General features: G+C 43.1%; 2 protein-coding genes across 9 annotated transcripts in view; one reads left to right on the top strand and one right to left on the bottom strand.

The window, feature by feature from the left end:
• The window catches only part of NF1 (neurofibromin 1), a 399313-nt gene that overhangs the window by 253020 nt on the left and 122117 nt on the right, over positions 1-24176 (top strand). The window lies entirely within an intron of this gene.
• OMG (oligodendrocyte myelin glycoprotein) lies at positions 947-22984 on the bottom strand. 2 transcript variants are annotated; one of them, XM_069757794.1, is made up of 3 exons: positions 22865-22984; positions 5418-6159; positions 947-2497 (listed from the first exon to the last, which is right to left on the bottom strand). In XM_069757794.1, exons 2-3 carry the CDS (start codon positions 5514-5516, stop codon positions 1175-1177), a joined length of 1422 nt encoding a protein of 473 aa, XP_069613895.1. In that variant the 5' UTR covers positions 5517-6159; positions 22865-22984; the 3' UTR covers positions 947-1174. The 2 variants fall into 2 exon arrangements, with proteins under 2 accessions (XP_069613895.1, XP_069613896.1); XM_069757795.1 differs by lacking the exons at positions 5418-6159; positions 22865-22984 and adding an exon at positions 2822-2965 and having other exon boundaries at positions 948-2497.

The raw sequence follows: 24176 nt of genomic DNA, 5'->3' as shown, positions 1-24176 counted from the left end.
CGGGATGTACAGGAGTCTGCCCAGTGTGGGGCGTGATGTACAGGACAGTATGCCAGTGTGGGGCCAGATGTACAGGACAGTGTGCCAGTGTGGGGCGGGATGTACAGGACAGTGTGCCAGTGTGGGGCTGTATGTACAGGACAGCGTACGAGTGTGGGCAGGATGTACAGGACAGTGTGCCAGTGTTTGGCTGGATGTTACAGGACAGTGTGCCAGTGTTGGGCGGGATGTACAGGAGTCTGCCCAGTGTGGGGCGGGATGTACAGGACAGTGTGCCAGTGTGGGGTCGGATGTACAGGACGGTGTGCCAGTGTTTGGCTGGATGTTACAAGACAGTGTGCCAGTGTTGGGCGGGATGTACAGGACAGTGTGCCAGTGTGGGGCGGGATGTACAGGACAGTGTGCCAGTGTGGTGCTGGATGTACAGGATAGTGTGCGAGTGTGGGCAGGATGTACAGGACAGTGTGCCAGTGTTTGGCTGGATGTTACAGGGCAGTGTGCCAGTGTGGGGCGGCATGTATAGGGCAGTGTGCCAGTGTGGGGCGGGATGTACAGGACAGTGTGCCAGTGTGGGATGTATAGGGCAGTGTGCCAGTGTGGGATGTATAGGGCAGTGTGCCAGTGTTGGGCGGGATGTACAGGGCAGTGTGCCAGTGTTGTCGGGATGTACAGGACAGTGTGCCATTGTGGGACGAGATGTACAGGACAGTGTCTTAGTGTGGGGTGGGATGTACAGGACAGTGTGTCAGTGTGGGGTGGGATGTACAGGACAGTGTCTTAGTGTGGGCAGGAATGTAGGGTCTAAAGTGTCTACCTTCTATCAACTACAACCAGCCTGTACTTATTATTTAAGTTGAAAACATACTGAATCCTATTAACTGTATTATAAATATATGTACAGTACATATAAAAGTGTGTTGGAGAAGAAAAATCAAATTCAGCAGTTACAACATTCAGCTGCAGTTTAATAAAATAGCTCTTGGTTATTTGTGTGGGCATACATAACATCAGCAGCGATCAGAGGTTTGGTGCATTCACCGTCTCATTCAGTATTCAAGCAAAGCTGGATTTACAAATTTGACATCTTTGAGTTGGATACTACAATGCTAAAATTTAGTTTCAGGCTTGTGAAAAAAATACATTATTCTTACCTTACCCTGTTTAAATCATGCCCTTATACATTCCCAAGCATGAGAGGAGTGAATAAAAAGGGGATTGGAAGGAATGCAGCTGTAGGTGCTGCAGAGGAAGGGACATCATTGAGTTTAACTGTTGTGCTGTGTCCCTCTACTGATACAGTTGTGCTTGGCATGGCCACATCCAGACCGTTATTTGCTCCATCATTATCTGTGCTCAGGATTACATTTGATATACCATTATCGGTGCTCAGGATCACAGTGGGGCTATACATTTCAATTTCATCTACTTCATTTGAGCTTAGGAAATTATCCATCTCTTTTCCAAAATTGTTAAAATCTAAAAGGATCATCCCATCTGCAGAACCTTCATCCGTGAACTGAGAGTCTTCTATGCTTGTAAGCAGTACATGGTCTGTGCTAATTAATGGAGTGGATGGGACAGCCTCAGAGAACTGGACCTTTTTGTACAGTTTTATTTCTTGAACCTCAAGAAAATGAGACTGAGTTGTTGTAACCGATGGCATTTCATCAGTCGTTGCTTTATTTTTCGCGTCATATGGGGTTAATTGGAGTTTACTGATCTGTTCCCTAGTGGTGTTTGCACAAGGGTTGAGATTTTTCCTTGCATGAGTCCACTTGATCAGATAGTCTATGCTCTCTGTGTCCTCACAGGACCATGGATTATTGTGGAGAGTGATCTCTTTTATATGCACCATTTGGTCAAAAGCATGGTTTGGTATATAGGTAAATCTGTTGTTGTGCAGGTACAGGTTTTGAAGTTTAGGCATTCTTACCAGTGTTCCAGGTAGGATCTGAGTTATAGAGTTGTGGGATAAGTCAATGGTGTGTACATTGCTTGGCATGTTGGTGGGAACAGTCCAGAGCTGATTGTGGCTGAGGTTCAGCAACTGCAGACTGATCAGTGTATTGTTAATAAAGATTGTCTTCTGCAGGCTGTTCTTGGAGAGGTCTAGCACCTTCAGGTTCCACTGGTAAGCGGTGTCCATCTTATGAAGCATTGTGATGTTGTTGTGTGCGGCATACACTTCCCACAGAGACCTCGGCAAGTGAGACGGCAGGCTCCTTAGCAAGTTGTGCGAGAGATCAAGTGCTCGTAAATTGGTGAACCGAGTCAATTGGTGGTCTAAATTAGTCAAGTGATTGTGAGACAAATTTAGCTGTGTGATATTGTCTTGGAGTCCGTGCGGCAATGCAGTCAGACTGCTGCCGGAGCAGTCCACACTTCTGTTCTTTATAGAGCAGGCACACATCAGGGGACAGAGGCAGAAAATGTTTGGTACAGCGCAGAACACAACCAGGAGTCCTGGGAAGAGTGTTGACCGATATCCCATCCTTGCCTGCAATGACATGAAAATCAGCCTCTTTTATCATTGACACCACAAATATTGTACTAAACAGTAGCCGCAAATGAGCTTTTAATGTGACCTTATTGAAGAAGTAGTTACTAATCTTTAGTTTAACATTTTGCTTTTATAGGTACTAGACAAGCTAAAAACTGTGCGTGTGTGTATTATTATATTGTGTAGCGATACACTTTCCTTGATGCTACTGTCCTGAAGCACACGTGCCTAAGGTAACTGCAGCAATACCACAGTCGTGCATGCAAGCAATATTACATCCTATGACCTCTATCAGCTTAGTCATGAATAAGACGTACTTACCACTTGGTTTTCCCATCCAGAATCAATACATAGTCAATGCAGCCAGTTATAAAGTGACTCCAGCTGTCCTCTATGGTTGCTTGCTGCTTATGCCTTTTGGCTGCATTGTGCGGCTGTGTGCGGGATCTCTGCATACATCTGATCAGCTATTCGGAGGACTGCAGAACTGCTGCTAGTGCTGACTCTAATTTATTGGGAGCGTATCACAGCCAATCCAGCAGCCAGTGTGATGTCTAATTGCTAGCATTCATTGGGGGGGGGGGGAGATACATGAAATGTCAGAGCTCCACTGTAACATCAGTTACTTGGTGTTAACTCTACTAAAGCTGGAGCTGCCCAGTGATTGTGTCAGTCTGACGATACATTTTCTTGCCTTTTTCTGTTTGTGGAGGGTCAGCTATGGATGTGGCATCTATATGATTAAAGTTTGGTCCTACATCTCATTTTCAGGTTAGATCTGTAGGAATGTTAGACAGCGTTATATTTTATTTTATTAATCAATAGTTATGGTTCTTCCACTGAAGTTCAAGAATGCATTAAGTATTGTGCTGGTTTTTGTATGCGCTGTTGTAAAATAACTGCGAGCGGTAGCCATGACCGAGCTTCTGCTCCATAACGCCCTGACACTTTACAGGAAAGTTTTGTCCCAGTCCCAATGTGCTATCATGTGTGGAACGCATCACACTCACTTGTAGGCTGCAAACCTTTCCCTTCTCCGGGCCTTCGTCTTCAGGAGCCACCATACATAGATTAAGGATAACCGGTTCATTTCAACAACCAACAGTTGACTGCACAGTTCAAGTTCATCAGCTTGCAACACACAGTATTGGGAACCACACTTCCCGTTTCTTGTTTCCTTAACACAGCACGCCCTCAGCATCGCTATCCGTCCCTCCTGGACTATCTCTATGTGCACTGGGTATTTCAGCCCCTGGGACTTCCCGTCCAGTCTCACAGTCCACCTGGGATCATTTACCTTCCCTTCTCATGGTTCCACATCCATCGTCTCCTGTATGCCAGAGTATATGGCACTCTCCATAGTACCCATACCAAGCCCTAAGCTCTGGACGTTGCAGGAATGTACTCCTAGTAGTAAGGCCTTCCACTGCCAAGAATAGATACTTGCTGATGCTAGCAGCCCACTGCACTTGAACTTGACCTTGGCTACTCTATTTCCCTGTCTATCAGGAAGTAGTCCTCTTGTATTAGAGCTTCCCCTCCCACTATGGGCAAGTCCTAACCTTTAACACTATCTTTTCCTATGTCTTAGCTAACTACAGTTACTCCCTCATATCAGTGTGTACTAAGCCTATTACCGTTATATTGTGTCCCATATTGTGACCATATCACAATATACCCTAAAACTGCAGTACCTAGCTCACATAACATATTATATACAGGCCACCACTCCTACACTGTTACTGCACAGTCCATCTCTCTCTCTCTCCTCATACTAGGGTTCCTTGTCAGGGGAGGAAGCAAGAAAAAGATTTTATTTGAAAATCTGTTGATTAAAATGTACCTTGTTCATGGGGGACATGGTTTTAATTTCCATATAAATTAAAGAACAGTTATTCAATGTGCACTGAAAATCTCAAACTGATGTAATACACTGAACTGAAGATAAAAATGATCAAGTGGCAAATACTAGTCCTAATTGGCACCTTGACCGAAGCTGTAACTGTAACTGTGTGGTGTCTACAGTTAATACTACATTCATCTCAACAGACTGAACAAGCAGGGGGACTGCAGCTCAGTCCATGTTCCTGCATGATCAGACACAGCCATTACACAGTACACAGCAGGGCCACATTTATAGAATTCTCAGCAGTTGAACATTTTTATTTAACACTTCCAATTGTGGAACTATTTTTTATTACTAGATGTATTGATTAAAGTGTACTCTGTTTATGGGAAAACCTCTTTAAGTTAGAGAAAAGTTAAAGTGATTGTTGTAACAGTAGTCGTCGATGCCTCCATCAGTTTAGTTTAGTACTCCCCTATGGGACAGAACCCATCTGGATCCTCCTCCAGAGATAGTTGGCCCAGTCTTTGGAGTGGATGAGCAAAGACCCCCGGCGAGGTTATTCACTAGTGCTGCCCACTAACTCCTCTAAGCAGTGCTGGAAGAAGATGATCACCAGGTTCCAGAGACCCCATGAGAAGTATGAGTTTCCACCTCCTGTGTGCAATGTGAGAGATTCATCAAGCTAAATACACCAGAATTCTGGTCCAATTTTCCTCAAGAGCTGTCCTTCATGACTTGCACCATATTCATGTATTTTAGACACTTTCTTTGTCATGTCCTACCAGGGAACAAGACCTAACTGTGAAGGGGTGTGAGTTATCTGAAACAGTGGGTTACCATGTAGATTTCTGACGCAAAGTGACCTAATGGCCTAAATTTAGACTTACCGTAGTTTACGCATGCCCCAGGTGCACCTCTGTGATTAGTCTGGCGCATTTTCAGACTGTATTTTAAGTTAGTGCTGTCTCAGGTTGACATTGACAATTCAGACCCCTTATTCTTAAGATGGAGATATGTGATCAGTAGTGAACTTGCAAATGACAGATGTTTGTACAGATGTGTGCTTACCTCAGAAGTCTGGTGGAGGTGGTGGCGGAAGTTGGTCTTCCAAGTTGTTTGTGACGTGAGGAGCATCCATGTCACTTTTTGAGGTGTGGTTTGGCTCATGAGTGTGGTTGTGATCTTGCTGGTGTGAATTCACTTTTGGAAAAGTTTGCAGTTGGTTGTCTTTTATGTCTTGTTCAGGATATACACTTGGTGAGGGAGGCAGTGGAAATTCTTGGGGAAGATCAACTGGAGGTGGTGGAAACACTTGACCATTTAAGTCACTCTTGGGGGTTTGTGGAAACATCTTGCTTTCTGATACGAGACTTGCATTTTTGCTTGGTGCTGCTGGTATAATTGGGACAATAGTTGAAATAGATGTTAAAGTTTTTGTATTTTCGTCTTCCTCAAAATTTCCGTGGTTAATTTCTCCATTCATTCCATGATGGATTTCCTGTTCTGCGTGGTATTCATCACTTATTATTGGTGATATGCTTATATGTGAGAAGGACATATTTCTGCCCAAGATGCCACTGTTCATACAGTGTCCTTCTTCTTGAACATTTCCATCTGCCAGTGGGGATGGCCCGGCCCAGGTTTGGTCATGTGATGTGTTTCGATTTTTAAGAAACTTCCATAAAATAATGCCTATCAATATGATTACCATAAGTATTAAAAACCCTCCAACCAATGCACCAGCAAGCCAGAGATACTGGCCTGATTGTTCCTCTGCTGGTCCATTATTGTTGTCTTGTGCTCTGTCCATCTGAAAGCAAAAGGGGAAATCATATAAAGCTTTTGTAAAAACTTTGGCCTTTTTTTTTTTTTTTAAAAGCAAAAAACCTGTGTACCCAATCTAAATAAAACACCAGGTGCAAGAGCCATAGCAAGGCCCCTTTTTTTTACCTTTATATTATATAGCAATGATTCCCCAACTCCAGGGCTCACGGCCCTCAACACATGGTTTTCAGGGTTTCCTTAGTATTCCACAAGTGATGGAATCATTCTCAAGGCATCAAAACGGTCACAGATTTCTCTCACTGAGGAAATCCAGAAAATCTTATCTGTTGGGGTTTAGAAAACACTGCTATGCAGGATCTGTCGACTATCATGTCTTGTTTCCTTCAGTTAAATACTTTCATTTTTGGAAAGAGCGTTCTGGAGCATCTTTTCTTCAAAGTCTGTGTGTTGTTCCTCTGTTATTCCTATTAAAATATGTCTAAATTGACTGCTGGTGTTACCGTTCACTTCGTTAGGGGGGAGACAAGCTGGCGTATTTCTCGTGCGATAATCGATCGCATTGCAATCCTTGGACTGACCGTCTGCTCTCCTGACCTGAGCGCTACATAGAATACATCAATCTGTCCTGCTCCGGTCAGGAGAGGTGCTGAGCCAGTCCGTGCAGTGCGATGTGACCATGTCCCGACAAATATGGCCATCTGTCTGTGGCCTTATAGGGCATGTTCTTGCGCAGTCTGGTAACAGTTGGACAATGTCAGTGTTTAAGTTCTCACACGTATGGTAACACGTATGGTAACACTCAGTTGTCAGTTTATTTATTAATTTTTCTTTTCACTCTTGGCAATAACAATGCTGCGAATAAAACACAGCAAATAGCTGTTTTTTCTATTTTTTGCTGCGTTTTTTCAGGCAGATTATATGTGATTTGTCTGTAGTTCATGTTAATTAACCCCTTAGTGACCGAGCCAAATTTTTTAAATCTGACCAGTGTCACTTTATGTGGTAATAACTCTGCAACGCTTCAACAAATCCCAGTGATTTTGAGATTGTTTTTTCGTGACACACTATACTTTATGATGATGGTAAATTTTGTTCAACATTTTTTGTGTTTATTTATAAAAAATATCAAAAATTTGAGAAAAATGTTAAAAAATTAGCAATTTTCTAAATTTGAATGATTATCCCTTTAATCCAGATAGTCATACAACAGCAAACCATTAATAAATAACATTTCCCACATGTCTGCTTTACATCAGCACCATTTGTAAAATGTTATTTTATTTTGTTAGCATTTTAGGAGGTTTAAAAATGTAGCAGCAATTTTTCATTTTTTCAAAGAAATTTACAAAATTTATTTTTTTAGGGACTTATCCATGTTTGAAGTGACTTTAGGGGTCCCATATATTGGGAAACCCACAAACGTGATACCATTTTAAAAACAGCACCCCTAAACATATTGAAAACTGCTGTCAGGTAGTTTATTAACCCTTCAGGTGCTTTACAGGAATTAATGCAAAGTGGTATGACAGAAATGAAAATGTGTATTTTTACCACCTAAATGTTGCTAACTTCTAAACAGATTACTACAGCCGTCAGACTCTAAGGCCGCTATTTGGTCATGAATTGCCATCGCAAACATCAGGACCACAAAATCATGATCTGAGGGCACCAATTGTGACAAAGAAGAAGCCCCCACACTCTGTTAACCATTTATAATGATGTAGTCACTATTTACAGCAGCATCTAAGGGGTTAAACAGATTTAGATGGTGCAAATACTGATCGTGGCTGGTACAGCAAGTTGTCAGCTATAGTGTACAACCGACAGATGCTGGATTGTCCTCTGTATGGGGAGGCTATTCTCTTATATCTCAGGTCAGTTAAAAGACGTATTGGCGGTCATTAAGGGGTTAAGTTAGTTTTATTCACCAAAAGCATTGCACAGCACACATACTGCATGTTTTTTTGCGTTTTTGCTCTCGTTGCTTTCTAAAAAATGCTTAAAAAATGCTGAAAGAATTGACGCGCTAGAGTGCTCAAATTGAGTCAGGATAAATACATCTGTGTGTGCATGAGGTCTCTGAAATCTCACAGCTTATCTGGTAAGGTAAATTGCATCTTTTTAGCAGAAAAAAACAGTAAAAAAAAAAAAACGCCAAGCGTGAACATAACCTTAGGCTATATTCACACGTCGCATTTTTGATGCACATTTTTCCGCAGGTAGACCTTGCTCTCTTGGCACTTGCTTTAAAAAAAATGCAAGTTTTGCTTAGTTTTTTTGGTGTTTTTTTTTTTTCTTGCATTTTTGTCATGTTACATTTCTCTTGTGCATGCTGATAAAGTTTAGTGCATAAAAAAAGTCAACTGATTCAATTTCATCAGGTTTTGGCACCAAAACGCAGCAAAACCTGATACCTGTGTTTTTGCAGAAGTTTACTGAGTTTTATGCGCCACCCATGCTTTCAATAGGTGAAAAATCGCTGAAAGAAGTGACCTGGTATTATACAAAATACCGAGGACATAAAAAACCAACCTGTGTGCATGAGAATTCTGAAATCTTGTAGACTTTGCTGCTACTGTAAAACGCAGTTGAACATTTACATAAAAAAACTGTAAAAACACAGCGTGTGAACATGGCCTGAGAGTATGTGCACACGTTGCAGATTTCCTGCAGATCCGCAGCTTTTTTTCCGTGCAGAAATGCTGCAGATCTGCAAGTGATTTACAGTACAATGTAAATCAATGGCAAAAAAAATGCTGTACAAATGGTGCAGAAAAATCTGCACAGACAATGCAGCAGATTCAAAAAAGCACCATGTCACTTTGTGCAGACCTGCTGCGTTTCTGCACCCATTCCATAATAGAAATCTGCAGGGGTAAAAAAAGGAAGAAATCCGCACAAAAATCTGCAACGTGCGCACATACCAAAAAAAGGCGCAGATTCTGACCTGCGTTTTCTGCCAAGAAATGCAGAATCTGCACAGTCAAATCTGCAACGTGTGCGTATAATCTTAAGCTGCCTTCCCTCCATGAGTATTTGGTGAGTTTTTGATGTGGCAGATTTTGTGTAGCTTTTCTGCACCTATTAGGCTATGTTCATACGTGGTGTTTTTGCTTCCCTTTTTTCTGCAGCTAAAACCCTAGCAGTATAAACAATGTGTACACAGTGCAGCTATTTGCTGGCTTTTTTCTATTTACTTTTCTGTGTCTTTTTTTCAGTTTTCTTTTTTTCCTGTGTTTTTAAGGCATGGTCACATGTGATTTGTCTATAGTACGTGTTAAGGTTTTATTAACAAAAAAAATGCAGCACAGACCTTTTGCTGCATTTTTCAGTATTTTTGCTCTTAATGATTGCTTTCTATTAGTGAAAAAAAGCTGAAAGAAATGACATGCTGCAGATTCTCAGAAATGCTGCACTGCTCAAATTCATTCAGAAAAAAGTTTGTGCATGAGACCTCTGAAATCTGTAAAATGCAGCTTCTTGAACTCGTGAGCATAGGGTAAATTAGGCTACTTGTTCTCGTCCATTACATTTTTCAGTGCATTTTTGTTGTTTGTGTTTTTATCGCGTTTTGTGACGCTTAGGTTTTTGTTTCTAAATGTTTTTAAATCCGTTTGTTTTTAATTCTTCTTCGCTTTGACAATACTCTGTGTGTGTTTCTTCAGTGGAAATAGACTAAAAGCGCTTTTGTGTTTTTTACCTTTTTCGTATCTAATGCAAGTCTATGGGAAAAATCTGCACATAACTCAGCGTACCCGGAAGAGAAATTGACTTTTTCTTTTTTCAATGTAATCAGAGAATAACCCGATGTTGGGGCAGAGAGCCTGATTCCAGCAAAGTATTACTGACTTTTGATGCATTTTTGATAACATTTCTGTTTTCTCGATCAGAATACTGAGCTGTGTATAACCCCGCCCACATCCCTGATTGGCAGCTTCCTGTGTATACTGCATTATCAGCAAGCTGCCAATCAGTTGTGGTGGCGGGGTTACACAGATTAGCTTGCTGATTAAAACACGGATTGCATTGAAACTACAGCACACAGCCTGATAAGTGGCACGTAACTGGAATTCGGTTCTTTTTCCCTAAATTATGCAGCTTTCAAGTTAAATAGCAAAACTTACTGACTGACCGATTCCCTTTAATAAATGTAAGAAGCTGGTCATCAATGCAGCTGTAACTGGATTAGCAGCACGTCTCACTATAGTTTATTTCATGTCTGTAATCTATTGTGATGCATGTTATAGGAAGTGAAATGTGTTTTTATGATAAAGTTTTCCTTGCATATACCTATAAAAAGAGTTGTGTTCTGCTTTAGTGGTTTCCTCCCTCGGCTAATAAAACATGTAATCCTTTTAGAACTGTGAGGGAGCTGAAGAGAGGTTTGTCACCATCTTTTTTGTAATGTGCTCCATTTTGTCTTCACTCCTACATACACAGGTTTGAAAATGCACTTTAGTGCGTGTTCCTCTGGCTGCAGATTTTGCATGTTGCCTGGAAAATAAAGATGTGAATGATACTTTTTTTTTCTTGCTTCACTATACTGCATTTTAATGATTCCACAAAACTTTCTTTGCCGCGATGAAGTTAAAGAATGCAATGTTTCTTTAAAAAGTTAACCAATTGTTAAAGAGAATCTGTCACCTCATTTTGGCCCTATAAACTGCGGCCACCACCATCAGGGGCTTATCTACAGCATCCTGTAATGCTGTAGATAAGCCCCTGATGTATCCTGAAAGATAAGAAAACAAGTTAAATTATACCCAGGGGCGGTCCGGTGCGTTCCGGTCCGATGGGCGTCGCAAGTCTGGGTCCGGTGCCTCCCATCTTCATACGATGTCGTCCTCTTCTTTGCTTTGTCACTGCTCGTGCGCAGGCGTACTTTATCTGCCCTGTTGAGAGAAGAACAAAGTACTGCAGTGCGCAGGCGCCTGGAAAGGTCAGAGAGGCCCAACGCATGCGCACTGCAGTGCTTTTCTCTGCCCTCAACAGGGCAGACAAAGTACGCCTGCGCAGGAGCCGCAACAGAAGCAAGAAGGATGACGACATCATATGAAGATGGGAGTCACCGGACCGCGACAACCCTTGGTGGGGTTGTCTTATCCACAGCATTACAGAATGCTGTAGATAAGTCCCTGATGGCGGTGGCCCCAGTTTATAGGGCCAAAATTAGGTGACAGATTCAGTATGACAGCAAAAAGTGACTGTTCAAACCAAGCACATGCCTACTTGTTTTGATATCTATTTCTGTCCTCTCTTGATTGTCAGCTCTAGCTGTACAACAGCCAGAGACAGATGCAGAACAAGTACGGTAGGTTGGAAGAGGCACTGACCTATTCTGTCATGTCAAAGGGGCACCAATCAACTGTGTTTGGTTTGAACAGTCATTTTGTGTTGACAGACTTCCCATTAAGGGCAAAACACGATGTTGGGCTTCACTGAGCACAGTAAATTAAACCATTAATTAAACCATTAATAACCTCTATTGACCTATAACCTTTAGTTTAAATTACGTATTTATGTTTAACACAGTTTACATTTTGTAATTTTTTTTCCTTCACCCATGACAGCACAGCCGAGAAAGGGATCGGCCCAGCCAGGACAGTAAACCTACAGAAATAAAAGGGCGGTACTGCTCTCTTCGCTTCAGGTGGGTTTCCTGTCCTGACGGGAACACTCGTGCTGAGACCCTGGCGGGTTGAAGGTTTTATTTTGTCTACTTACCCACTCCTGTACCAGCACTGGAAGAACATGCGCATGCCTGTATGCCAGCCTTTCTGTTGTTGGATGCGTTGTCCGCTGGTCCAGTGGGCCTTAGCGTTTGAGCGGACATGGGACAGACACGAGCCGGGCCCTCTTCTGCATCTGCCGCACCGCTCTCCGTGCTGCCTTTCGGCCACAGCTCCATAGTAACATAGTTAGTAAGGCCGAAAAAAGACATTTGTCCATCCAGTTCAGCCTATATTCCATCATAATAAATCCCCAGATCTACGTCCTTCTACAGAACCTAATAATTGTATGATACAATATTGTTTTGCTCCAGGAAGACATCCAGGCCTCTCTTGAACCCCTCGACTGAGTTCGCCATCACCACCTCCTCAGGCAAGCAATTCCAGATTCTCACTGCCCTAACAGTAAAGAATCCTCTTCTATGTTGGTGGAAAAACCTTCTCCTCCAGACGCAAAGAATGCCCCCTTGTGCCCGTCACCTTCCTTGGTATAAACAGATCCTCAGCGAGATATTTGTATTGTCCCCTTATATACTTATACATGGTTATTAGATCGCCCCTCAGTCGTCTTTTTTCTAGACTAAATAATCCTAATTTCGCTAATCTATCTGGGTATTGTAGTTCTCCCATCCCCTTTATTAATTTTGTTGCCCTCCTTTGTACTCTCTCTAGTTCCATTATATCCTTCCTGAGCACCGGTGCCCAAAACTGGACACAGTACTCCATGTGCGGTCTAACTAGGGATTTGTTCAGAGGCAGTATAATGCTCTCATCATGTGTATCCAGACCTCTTTTAATGCACCCCATGATCCTGTTTGCCTTGGCAGCTGCTGCCTGGCACTGGCTGCTCCAGGTAAGTTTATCATTAACTAGGATCCCCAAGTCCTTCTCCCTGTCAGATTTACCCAGTGGTTTCCCGTTCAGTGTGTAATGGTGATATTGATTCCTTCTTCCCATGTGTATAACCTTACATTTATCATTGTTAAACCTCATCTGCCACCTTTCAGCCCAAGTTTCCAACTTATCCAGCTCCATCTGTAGCAGAATACTATCTTCTCTTGTATTAACTGCTTTACATAGTTTTGTATCATCTGCAAATATCGATATTTTACTGTGTAAACCTTCTACCAGATCATTAATAGTGAGTCTGGCGCATTCCGCTGAGAATGGGCGTGCCCGCGGGATGTCAGAGGGGGTGTGCCGGAGGTAAGATGGCAGCGCCATAGGCGAAAAAGCTGTCCAGTACTTGTGTAGACTTGGAGCACCCTGGTGGAAGCTATGGAGGGGGAGAGGCATAACACTTATGTCCAAAGCTCCCCATCATGGAGGATCTCAGAGGACAACAGCAGCAGCCTTTACAAAAGCAGCATCAGTCACCAATATCTGTGCCTGGTAAGCAGCTTGGGCACACTAAGAGGAGCAGCCACTCAAGTCCCGGTCAGAGGTCGCAGGATTCCTCGTTATCCAGGAGAGACATTGTGTGTACCCCTGATCAGCCTCCGAACTCGGTACCTTTGATATGACAGCGGGTGATGAGTGATCTACGAGAATGTCAACTTTTTTGTTAATAAGGGCTATTTCTTTCATAAATCACTAGGGGCATAGGAAGGCTAGCACCAAAAATAATAAAGAATGTGCCCTTTGTCTGGCAGACAAATCAGCAGACTCTTTGAGGTTAGCTGCTAGGGTGGTGAGCCTATCCAAAGCAGCGAGATGGGCCTTATGGCTAAAGGGGTGTCCGGTAGCCTTCCTTCAAAACATAGACTCTGCTCTAGCCCATGTGATGGCTAGTTTCTCTTTTGGCAAAAGCTAGAAAACATTTTGGAGAAGGTGGTGACAAAAAGAAGAGATTCCCTCATTTCCCGGATGAAGCTAGGAAGACTTCTTTTTGAAGGAGGAAGTTTAATAGGGGATGTCCTCTGGGAGAAAGGAATTGCTGGGAGTTCAAGGATAGAAAGGGGCACAGATATATGTTCAGGGAACCCGCTAGATCTTCTAAAAAGCCCTCCCAATGACGTCAGGTCAACGATAGGGGGAAGGCTCTCCCTCTTTCTCCATGCCTGGGTGAACATCTCCCTCAGTCACTGGATCTTAGGTATCATCAAAGATGGTCTGAAGATAGACTTTGTCCATCCACCTTGCCAGACCTTTGTATTAACACCCCGCAGGAAATCACCAGGGGAACAGCTGGTCCTGGAGGCAGAAATCTTGGGACTCTTACAAAAGCGGGTTCTGTTCGAAGTCCCAGTGGAGGAGATAGGAAAGGGATTTTATTCCCCCCTCTTTTTTTTTTTTTTTTATATAAAGAAGCTGGATAGTTCTGAGAACTATCATGATCCGGAAGAAGCTCAGCCAGTGGATTGTGAATTATTCCTTCAAGATGGAGTCAGTGAATACAGCTATAAAGCTGTTATTCCAGAATGGAAGGATGCCTATTATCACATCCCAATCCATTTGGACCATCAAATATTCCTGAGGGTGGCTCTGTATGTCCAGAGACAGGTCAGGCATTACCAGTATACAGTCCTTCCATTCGGACTGTCAGTAGCTCCGAGAGTATTTACCAAGGTAATATCGGAGGTGATTGCCTACCTTTGGTCTCAGAACACAGTTATCATCCCGTATCTGGACGACTTCCTTATAGTTGGAAGGTCAGAAGATCACTGTGCAGAGCAGGTGAGGGAGGTGACGGTGGTCCTGGAAGAGCTGGGCTGGATGATAAATACCCTCATATCAAGACTAAAGCCGGAAAGGATACAATCCTTCCTGGGGTTGGTTTTAGACTCCAAGCGCCAGATCTGTACCCCACCAGAGGACAAAGTAGTAAAGATAATGTCCCTGGCACTGTCATCGATACATTAGCCAAAAATGACACTAAGAAAAGCAATGTCCTTGCTAGGATCCCTAACATCTTGTATCCTGGCAGTAAGATGGGCCCAATGTCACCTAAGGCAGCTACAGTGGGAGGTCCTGTCTGCAAAGAGGTCGTTAAAAGGGCATTTAGAGGGAAAGGTACATGTTTCTTCTGCAATAAGGGATTTCACTATCTTTGTGGACAGTCAGAAAACATTTGTCGTTGGGTCCAGTGAATAAGACCAGTGGAGGTCATTATCATGACAGATGCGAGCAACACCGGATGGTGTTCTCTAGAGAAGAGCCAGGGTTCGAACTTGAAAGAGCTATGGGCTGTGGAAAGAGTCTTGAGACACTTTCTCCCCTTTCTCCCCTTTCTCCGGGGTCGCCATGTCCGAGTCATGTGGGACAATCGCTCAGTCTTGATTAAATCAAACACCAGGGGGGGAACAAGGTCCCATAGCCTAATGATGGCAGCAGACATCCTACTCCAGCTAGCGGAGCAACACCTACTGTCCCTTATGGTGGTTCACATAATAAGAATAGACAACACAAGGGCAGACATCCTGAGTCGCAAGAAAATTAGACAGGGAGAATGGTCTCTAAATTCCCAAATTTTCCAGCAGATAGTGCGGGCATGGGGGGTGGCCAGATATAGATCTGTTTGACAGTTTACACAACAGGAAAGTGAGGAACTTATGTTCCTTAAACCCAATGGAGAAACCATTTGCAGGGAATGCTCTCCAGATTCCTTGGATGTTGAGTGGCCTATGCATTTACCCCAATAGCGATGATTCCAGCAGAAAAGGCGTTATCAATTGATCAGATCTGTAAGGCCGCTACGTGGTCCTCACCATCTACTTTCTTTAAGCACTACAGACTGAATCTATCCTCCTTTGCTGACTTGACCTTTGCTTGAAGTATGCTGCAAGCGGTGGTCTCTCCCGAAGGTGTTTAGTTTCTCTAAAAATCTCTCAGGTGTGCTGTCATGGATGAAGGGAAAAAAACAAGGTTGCTTACCAGTAGCTGATTTTTCCGGAACCCATGACAGCACCCGTATATTCCCCCCATGTCACCTTTTGGTTGTGCACTATAGTTTGGGTGTTTTTTTTATAATGTGGTTTTTGTTATGTGTGTAAATTAACTGGAGGTCCTCTCATGCTCTGTAACCCAACTGAAGCAGGGGAGAGGTACCACCCTTTTATTTCAGTTAGGTTTCTTGTCCTGTCTGAGCGTATCCCTCTCTCAGGTGTGCTGTCATGGGTTCCGGAAAAAACTGCCTCCGGTAATTAACGTTGGTGTTTCTTGATGTTGGCATTTATATTTAAAAACCTGAAATTTTACTCTTTCCAAACTGAGTGCTGACAACAGACTGACACTTCCTGTTTTGTACAAATCTCTTCTCAGTAGCCTTACTATTGTCCCAGGAGAATGCACTGAAAGGTATCGGCAAAAAAATGGCCAACACAAGATCCACACCTTCCACAATAGGGGGTAGTCACAGGTCACCCACACTCCTTCCCTGCACAGTGACTTTTGCACAGAGCGTTCCCACAGCACTCTACTATGTCAATGAATGTCTTCAGTCTATTGTTTCTAAAAGACTATGTGCCCATGCTCAGGTTATAGCAGCGTTTTGGACGCAGCGTATTTTCACTGCGTTCTAATCATGCAGGTAAATATTGTTTTCAGTGAACCGTGTGGAGTTACCGCATCTAATGAATGGCTGTCGATGAGATGGCATAGTGGAGATTCTAGTCTCCGTTGCAGATTATTGACATGCTGTGGCTCGTAAATCCGCACTGTGGGGGAATTTACGCAGCATCAAATAGACGCACAGTGGGCATGGGGTTTCTATAAATCCCATCCACTGTATTTGTAACCTGAAACGCTGCTATTCCAGATCGTGAGCACCTACCCTTATCCATGTGACCGTTTAGGCAAGAAAGCTACCCCATAATCATGTGCTGGAAATTTAAAAAAAAAAAAAAAGAAAAGAAGCTCAATTATAAAAAGAAAAAGAAACCTGTAATGTCGGATAGGGCTATTAACCTGCAGATATTTTGTGTGCCTGGACGGCTATAGTGACCGCTCACAGCAATGTTCACAATGAACATGTGCACAAATCTCTCTCCACTCCGAGTTCTGAGAATGCAGAGTAAGTGAGTAGAAAGTTCACAGTTGTCCGTGTACAATAAGGTTATATTCCCACGTTGAGTTTTTTTCTGTAAAGAAGCTGCCTGCAAAAGGTTTTTGTTGTCTTTTGTACATGTTGATAAAGTTTAGTGACCCCTCAAAAAAGCCTGATTTAACTTCCTTAGGTTTTTACACCAAATCGCAACAAAAACTGATAGGAAAAGAAAAACTTGGTGTTCCAGCTACTTTGGATAAAATTGTTCAAATTTATTCCTACACTTTAAAACATAACATGCTCCTAGACCACACTGGGATAAAGAGCGACGCGTTTCGATCTCAAAAGTGATCTTTATCAGAGCTATTATTCTCAGAACCCACACATATTTTATGGGTATCCAGAGCCAATCACCTGAAACATGTCACATGGTATGTAAGGTCCTGAAGGAGGTGTTCAGGAAAAAGACATAAAACCAAAATCACATAAAATAAACATATAGCACAACATCATATAAGTGCAATTAACCTTTTAACGACTGTCGATATGCCTTTTAACGGCGCTGTGGAAAAAGTGTATAGGGCCCCCCAGAGTCGGGATTTCTCTGGGGTCTCGGCTACCAGGGGTAGCTGAGACCCCAGAGAACATGATTCGGGTCAGTTTTTATCGACCCCTGTGTTGCGATCGCCGTTATTAACGGTATAACGGCGACCGCAAAAAAAAGTCCGATATTACATTTAATTTCTCTCTCTGATGTGATCGCACATCAGAGGAGAAAGAAATGGGGTCCGACCGTTCATCCCTCCCACTTAAAGGGAACCTGTCACCTGAATTTGGCGAGACTGGTTTTGGGTCATATGGGCGGAGTTTTCGGGTGTTTGATTCACCCTTTCCTCACCTGCTGGCTGCATGCTGGCTGCAATATTGGATTGAAGTTCATTTTCTGTCCTCCATAGTACACGCCTGCGCAAAGCAATCTTGCCTTGCGCAGGCGTGTACTATGGAGGACAGAGAATGAACTTCAATCCAGTATTGCAGCCAGCATGCAGCCAGCAGGTAAGGAAAGGGTGAATCAAACATCCGAAAACTCCGCCCATATGACCCAAAACCAGTCCCGCCAAATTCAGGTGACAGGTTCCCTTTAATACCTGTGGTGTCCCTGCATGCCCCCGTGAAGTCCCCCGGGCCACCGGCATCTTCATCCGGGAGAAAATGTTGGGCGCCTATGCAGCATCAATAGTAAAAGGATCTAATGTTAAAAATAATTCAAAAAATCGTTATATACTCACCTTCCGCCGCCCACTCACTTTCCTCGCGACGCTCCGGTAACCGCTCCATGCAAGCGGCAAGTTGAGATGGTATGCGACAAGGACCTGCCATGACGTCACGGTCATGTGACCGCGACGTCATCACGGGTTCTGCGCTACCAACCCTGGGACCAGAAGCTGCCGAGTGCACCGCACACAGGCGACATGACTACAAGGGCTCCCTCGGAAGGTGAGTATATGTTTATTTTTTATTTTTTAACCTGTGACATATGTGGCTGGGCAATATACTACGTAGCTGGGCAATATACTACGTAGCTGGGCAATATACTACGTGACTGGCCAATATACTACGTGGCTGGGCAATATACTACGTGGACATGCATATTCTAGAATACTCGATGCGTTAGAATCGGGCCACCATCTAGTTATCTAATAGTCCTACACTAATATTTAAAGCAGAAGTAAATCAAATTATTAAAGATGGACTGAATTTTGGAGTTTTGTCAAAAAAGCAAGCCGAATTTTTTTAACTGTCACAACCCATATTACCTGTTCTGCAAGGACTACCTAAAATAAATAAATAGGAATGTTGTCCTCCCATGAGACCAATAGTCTCTGGGATGGGCTCTGTCAACCACCACTTATGTGGATGGCTGGACTCATTTTTGCAGCCATTAGTTCATCATGTCCCTGGCCATATCAAGGATTCAAGAGATATACTTAATGCCTTATCTTGCAAAGTTTGGTCCTCTGATTACTCTTGGTTGAGTTGTGACGTGATAGCATTATACTCATGCATACTGCACACTAAAGCCATGGAATCTCTTCATTTTCATCTTGTCAAATATAGTAGTTAGTCTCGGGATTTAATTTTATTCTCCAAGTCACTTTTTTTTTTCTTAGCCCATAGTTTTTTTCTCATTTGACCAGCATTATGTGCAGCACATCGGGGTGGCCATGGTTGCCAAGTTTTCACCTTCCCTAGAAAATCTGGTTATGGCTTTTTGGGAATTTCACAATCTGTTTTATATTTCTAATACATTCATGTCCTCAATCGTCTGGTACTGCAGATACATCGATGATACCTCTCTGACTTTTCCCGGCGCCTGTGCACTGCAGTACTTTGTTCTGCCCTCAACAAGGCAGACAAAGTACGCCTGCGCCGGAGCCGCGGCAGAAAGACAAGAAGAGGACGTCATCGCATGAAGATAGAAGGCGAGGGACCACGACGCCCATCGGACGGGACCGCCCCTGGGTGAGTATAATATAACCTGTTCTTCTTACCTTTCAGGTTACATCGGGGGCTTATCTACAGCATTTCAGAATGCTGTAGATAAGCCCCTGATGCCGGTGGCCTTAAGGTACCGTCACACTAAGAGACGCTGCAGCGATACCGACAACGATGTCGATCGCTGGAGCGTCGCTGTTTGGTCGCTGGAGAGCTGTCACACAGACAGCTCTCCAGCGACCAACGATCCCGAGGTCCCCGGTAACCAGGGTAAACATCGGGTTACTAAGCGCAGGGCCGCGCTTAGTAACCCGATGTTTACCCTGGTTACCAGCGTAAACGTTAAAAAAACAAACACTACATACTTACGTTCAGCTGTCTGTCCTCCGGCGCTCTGCTTTCCTCTGCACTGTCAGCGCCGGTCAGCCGGAAAGCAGAGCGGTGACGTCACCGCTGTGCTTTCCGGCTGGCTGGCGCTGACACAGGATGCAGGAGGAGTGCAGAGAAGCAGAGCGCCAGGGACAGACAGCTGAATGTAAGTATGTAGTGTTTGTTTTTTTAATGTTTACGCTGGTAACCAGGGTAAACATCGGGTTACTAAGCGCGGCCCTGCGCTTAGTAACCCGATGTTTACCCTGGTTACCAGTGAAGACATCGCTGGATCGGCGTCACGCACGCCGATTCAGCGATGTCAGCGGGAGAACCAGCGACGAAATAAAGTTCTGGACTTTCCTCAGCGACCAACGATCTCCCAGCAGGGGCCTGATCGTTGGTCGCTGTCACACATAACGATTTCCTTAACGATATCGTTGCTACGTCACAAAAAGCAACGATATCGTTAACGATATCGTTCAGTGTGACGGTACCTTTAGCTCTTATACGATTTTTGGGGTGACAGATTCCCTTTAATTGGATGCTGAATAGGGCATTAAATGTGGTATCATCAAAGAATCACGAGGAATTGATTTCTCCCCAGAGTGATTACTTTTCCAGAAAAAAAGAACCCTTTGGCCAATAAACCTTTTTTGTATCTTCAATACAGTCCTCTATTTAATCAGATTAGACGTGTCATTAATAAATTACCCATACTTCATGAAGATCCCACCCTGGTGTCTATAATGCAATCAGGATGCAATATAGCGGTAGTTGCGAGAAGAGTCCCCACTTTGGTAAACACGCTGTCCCCTAGCATTTTCGTATCAAAAACGTCTCGGGGCACATGCCTTGACATTAAAGGTAGTTATAAATGCGGTCCTACCAACTAAAAGACCTGTATGTAAATAACTAATACTAAGCTTTTCCGTAACTATGATAATACTCAGAAATGTAACATAAAAGAATTAATAACAATACAAAATCATCTCATCTATAAAATTGATTGCAATGCATGCAATAAAGCATATGTGGGATGCACATCGAGAAAATTAAAAACTCACACCAGATTTCCAAATGGGCTAAACAGATGCAATGAAATTGTTTCACCATTAATAGCAGCTTGTGATTGTTATCTGTATTTTAATTGTACTTATATGGTGTTTTGTTATATGTTAATGTTATGTGATTTTGGTTTTGTCTGTTTTTCATTAACACCTTCAAGACCTTACATACCATGTGACATGTTTCAGGTGATTGATTGTCTCAGCATATCAATAAACTGTGCGGGTCCTGGGGATAGCAGCTTTGATAAAGAATGCTTTTGCGATTGAAACGCATCGCTCTTTGTCCCAGTGTGTGCTATAGTGCGGTCTAGGAGCATGTCATGCTTTACAGTGTCTGAATAAATGTGAAGAATTTTATCCAAAGGAGCTGGAACATCAAGTTTTTCTTTCCCTATATGCATTTACGTCTCATCAGGACGGAGTTCCATGCCCCTTGAAGCATCGATGAGCTGGCTATTTCTTTCCTTTTTAGCAAAGACTGATACCTGCGTTGTTTGCTGTGTTTTTGCACTTGCCCATTGTTTCCTATTGCTGAATAAATGCTGAAAGAAGTGACATGCTGCGGTCTGCAAAAACAGTTTTCTAAGGCTGGTTTCACATTTGCGTTTAAAAACACAGCGTTTTAAACGCAAATGCATGTGGTGAAAAAACGCATGTAAACGCGGTAAAACGCCACGTTTTTTAGACGCATGCGTTTTTGCATGTTTTATTACAAACGCGGCGTTTTGACGCGTTTACATGCGCTTTTTTTAATGCGTTTGCGTTTTTTAAACGCATGATTAGAAGTGTGTGACAGCTGCCAATCATCAAAATCAACAAGGAGACCCACTATAAACAGAAATAGCTAGGGTTAGGGTTTGGATCCCTTGTAACCCTAGGGATCCTAACCCTTACCCTAACCCTAAGGGATCCTAACCCTAACCCTACCCCTAACCCTTGGGATCCTAACCCTAGGGTTAGGATCCCAAGGGGGTAGGGTTAGGGTTAGGATCCCTCTATCAATTTTATGGTGTGGGGTGGCTTATCAGTGTGTTTTCTTGTTTTTTTGTCTAAAAACGCATGCGTTTTTAACGCAACCAAACGCATGTGCTTAAAAACGCATGCGTTTACATAGACAGCAATACGGGTTTTTTTTTTTGCAGCAAAAAAACGCCGCTAAAAATTACTACATGTTGCATTTCTGCAACACAACGCATGCATACAAAAGACACATGCGGCGGCAAAACGCATGCAAAAAAACCGCATGCGTTTTTAATGTTAAGTATATGAAAAAAAGCATGCGTTTTTTTGCGCTAAAATGCAGCTGCAAAAAACGCAAATGTGAAACCAGCCTAAATCAGTCAGAAAAAAAAAGTGTGCGCAGGAGATTTCTGAAACCTAATAGAATTTGCTGGTACGATAAGACGCATCTTAAAATTTGCATGAAAAAATGCAACGTTTGAACCTTGCCTAAGGAACAATGGCTTGGGGCTAGCTAGGTGTATGTCCTAGCGATGGGAGCTGCATTTATTCGACCTTTACATCCTGTAGATGTACTACACATGTCTGTAATGAGACAACCCTTACAAAACAGTAAAGAAAATATTTGACAGTGTAACTTACAAAAGTCTGAGTGATCTGATAACTTGACACAATCACATTGCACATGAGCCTTTTCATACATACTCAGAACATCCATTATCTGGGTGGTCCTGACATTACAAGCTCTAAGTTTGTTGTGATTTTTTTTTATGCATGAAATCATTCCAAAAATCCTCTGTATGATTACTCCGATAAGTTCTGCCATAATGTTTCTGTGCTGGCTATATTTATTTACTTTTTAACATTTCATAGTTGGCTAGCTGGTCATTTTCCTAGTTTGTAACTATCTATTCTGGTATTCTGTTATACTTATAACCTGAAATCCCTAAGTACAATGCTTCATCTTATGTCTAATACGTATTGGTAACTACAATATGAGTTTTGGAAAAGAAACAGTTGTTTGGAACCTGTGATTTATAGTGGTTGATCGTATAATAGTCAATGTTAATGGAACACAATATAGCTGTAATAATTACGGTAGGTGTTAGCCAATTAACTGACCTCTCAATAGTGATGTCTGCCAGAGTGTACGCGCCTGCTTTTTTCAGTGGCTTTCTCAGCTCTTCATTTCTACATGCATGAATGTAAGTGGGGCTGAAAAAGTTTTGTCTTTGTAGCACTGACTATATAGATGTTGCATAAAAAGGAAGTAGCTGCGAGATCCAGGAAGTGTAATAGTTTGCGATGAGTTAGAACTTTGTCAAGACCTGGCCATTTGTAAGCTTTATTAAAGAAGCATTACATTTTCGGTAAATAGAGGATGCACATTTTCTTGAATTTATACTGTCCTTCAACCTTCAACCTTGATGCAGACAAGAACATCAGTATGCCATGCTCATAGTTTCACTTGTGAATACAGTTACAACCAATAATCTGACTCCAAAGTGCCAAAAATTCTGGTACATTCGCCAGTAGGTAGATTGATAATTGACATCAGATTAAATCTATACCTTATTTGTCATCCTTGCTTCTAAGGCACAAGTGCGGAGCACTTGGCAATGTAGTTACTGATCCCCTTCCTCTTTCATTCCTTCCCAGCTCATCCCCGTCAGAAGCTTCCTGGCACTTCACTCTTGTCTGAAAGATTTTTCTCCGGTCCGAAAACTCACGCAGGCTTCATCATTTCTGGATGCAGTTCCCGCGCTGTTAAAGGGGTTGTCTGGTCTTAAGCCACAAGTTTGCAGTTACTATATTTGATTCCAAACTTGTGAATCCTCTCATTGCACGCTGTGTGGATCCTCATTGCTGGTTCCAGCAGTATGATGTCCCTACAAAGCCCCACCTACACAATATGAGGTCCCCACAAAGCCACCCTCACAATATAATATCCCCACAGAGCCACCCTCAGCCCCCCATGTTGAAATGTTATGTCTTCACACAACCCCCACCCACATAGTATGATGCACCTATACAGTATGATGTCCCCATGTATGTCCCCACAAAGCTCCCTTGCAATATGATGTCCCCCACATCTCACCATGACCTCGTACAACTTCCCATAAGGTATGATGTCCCAACACAGCCTCCTGCGCAGTATGATGTCCCCACACAGCCTCCTGCGCAGTATGATGTCCCCACACAGCCTCCTGAGCAGTATAATGTCCCCACACTGCTCCATTTAAAATCCCCCGCGCAGCCCCTCACGCCGTATGATGTCCCCCTGCAGCCCCCCGCGCCGTATGATGTCGCTGCACAGCTCACGCAGGATGTCCCCATGCAGTATGATGTCCTCACAGCCTCCCATGTGATATGATCGAACACAGCACCCCTCATGATATGATCGCACACCGACCCCCTGCACTATGATGTCCCT

Source organism: Ranitomeya imitator, chromosome 3 (assembly GCF_032444005.1).
Source record: "Ranitomeya imitator isolate aRanImi1 chromosome 3, aRanImi1.pri, whole genome shotgun sequence".
Classification (NCBI taxonomy): Eukaryota; Metazoa; Chordata; class Amphibia; order Anura; family Dendrobatidae; genus Ranitomeya; species Ranitomeya imitator.
The sequence above is the reverse complement of the archived record's forward strand: the minus strand, read 5'-3'. Positions and strand labels throughout refer to the sequence as shown.

Bases quoted from the DNA above. Each gene is read 5' to 3' on its own strand.
- OMG (XM_069757794.1), bottom strand. From the start codon at position 5,516: ATGAGCCAAACCACACCTCAAAAAGTGACATGGATGCTCCTCACGTCA. The intron at 2,498-5,417 runs GTAAGCACACAT...ATGTCATTGCAG, and splicing joins ACCTCCACCAGACTTCTGAG to GCAAGGATGGGATATCGGTC.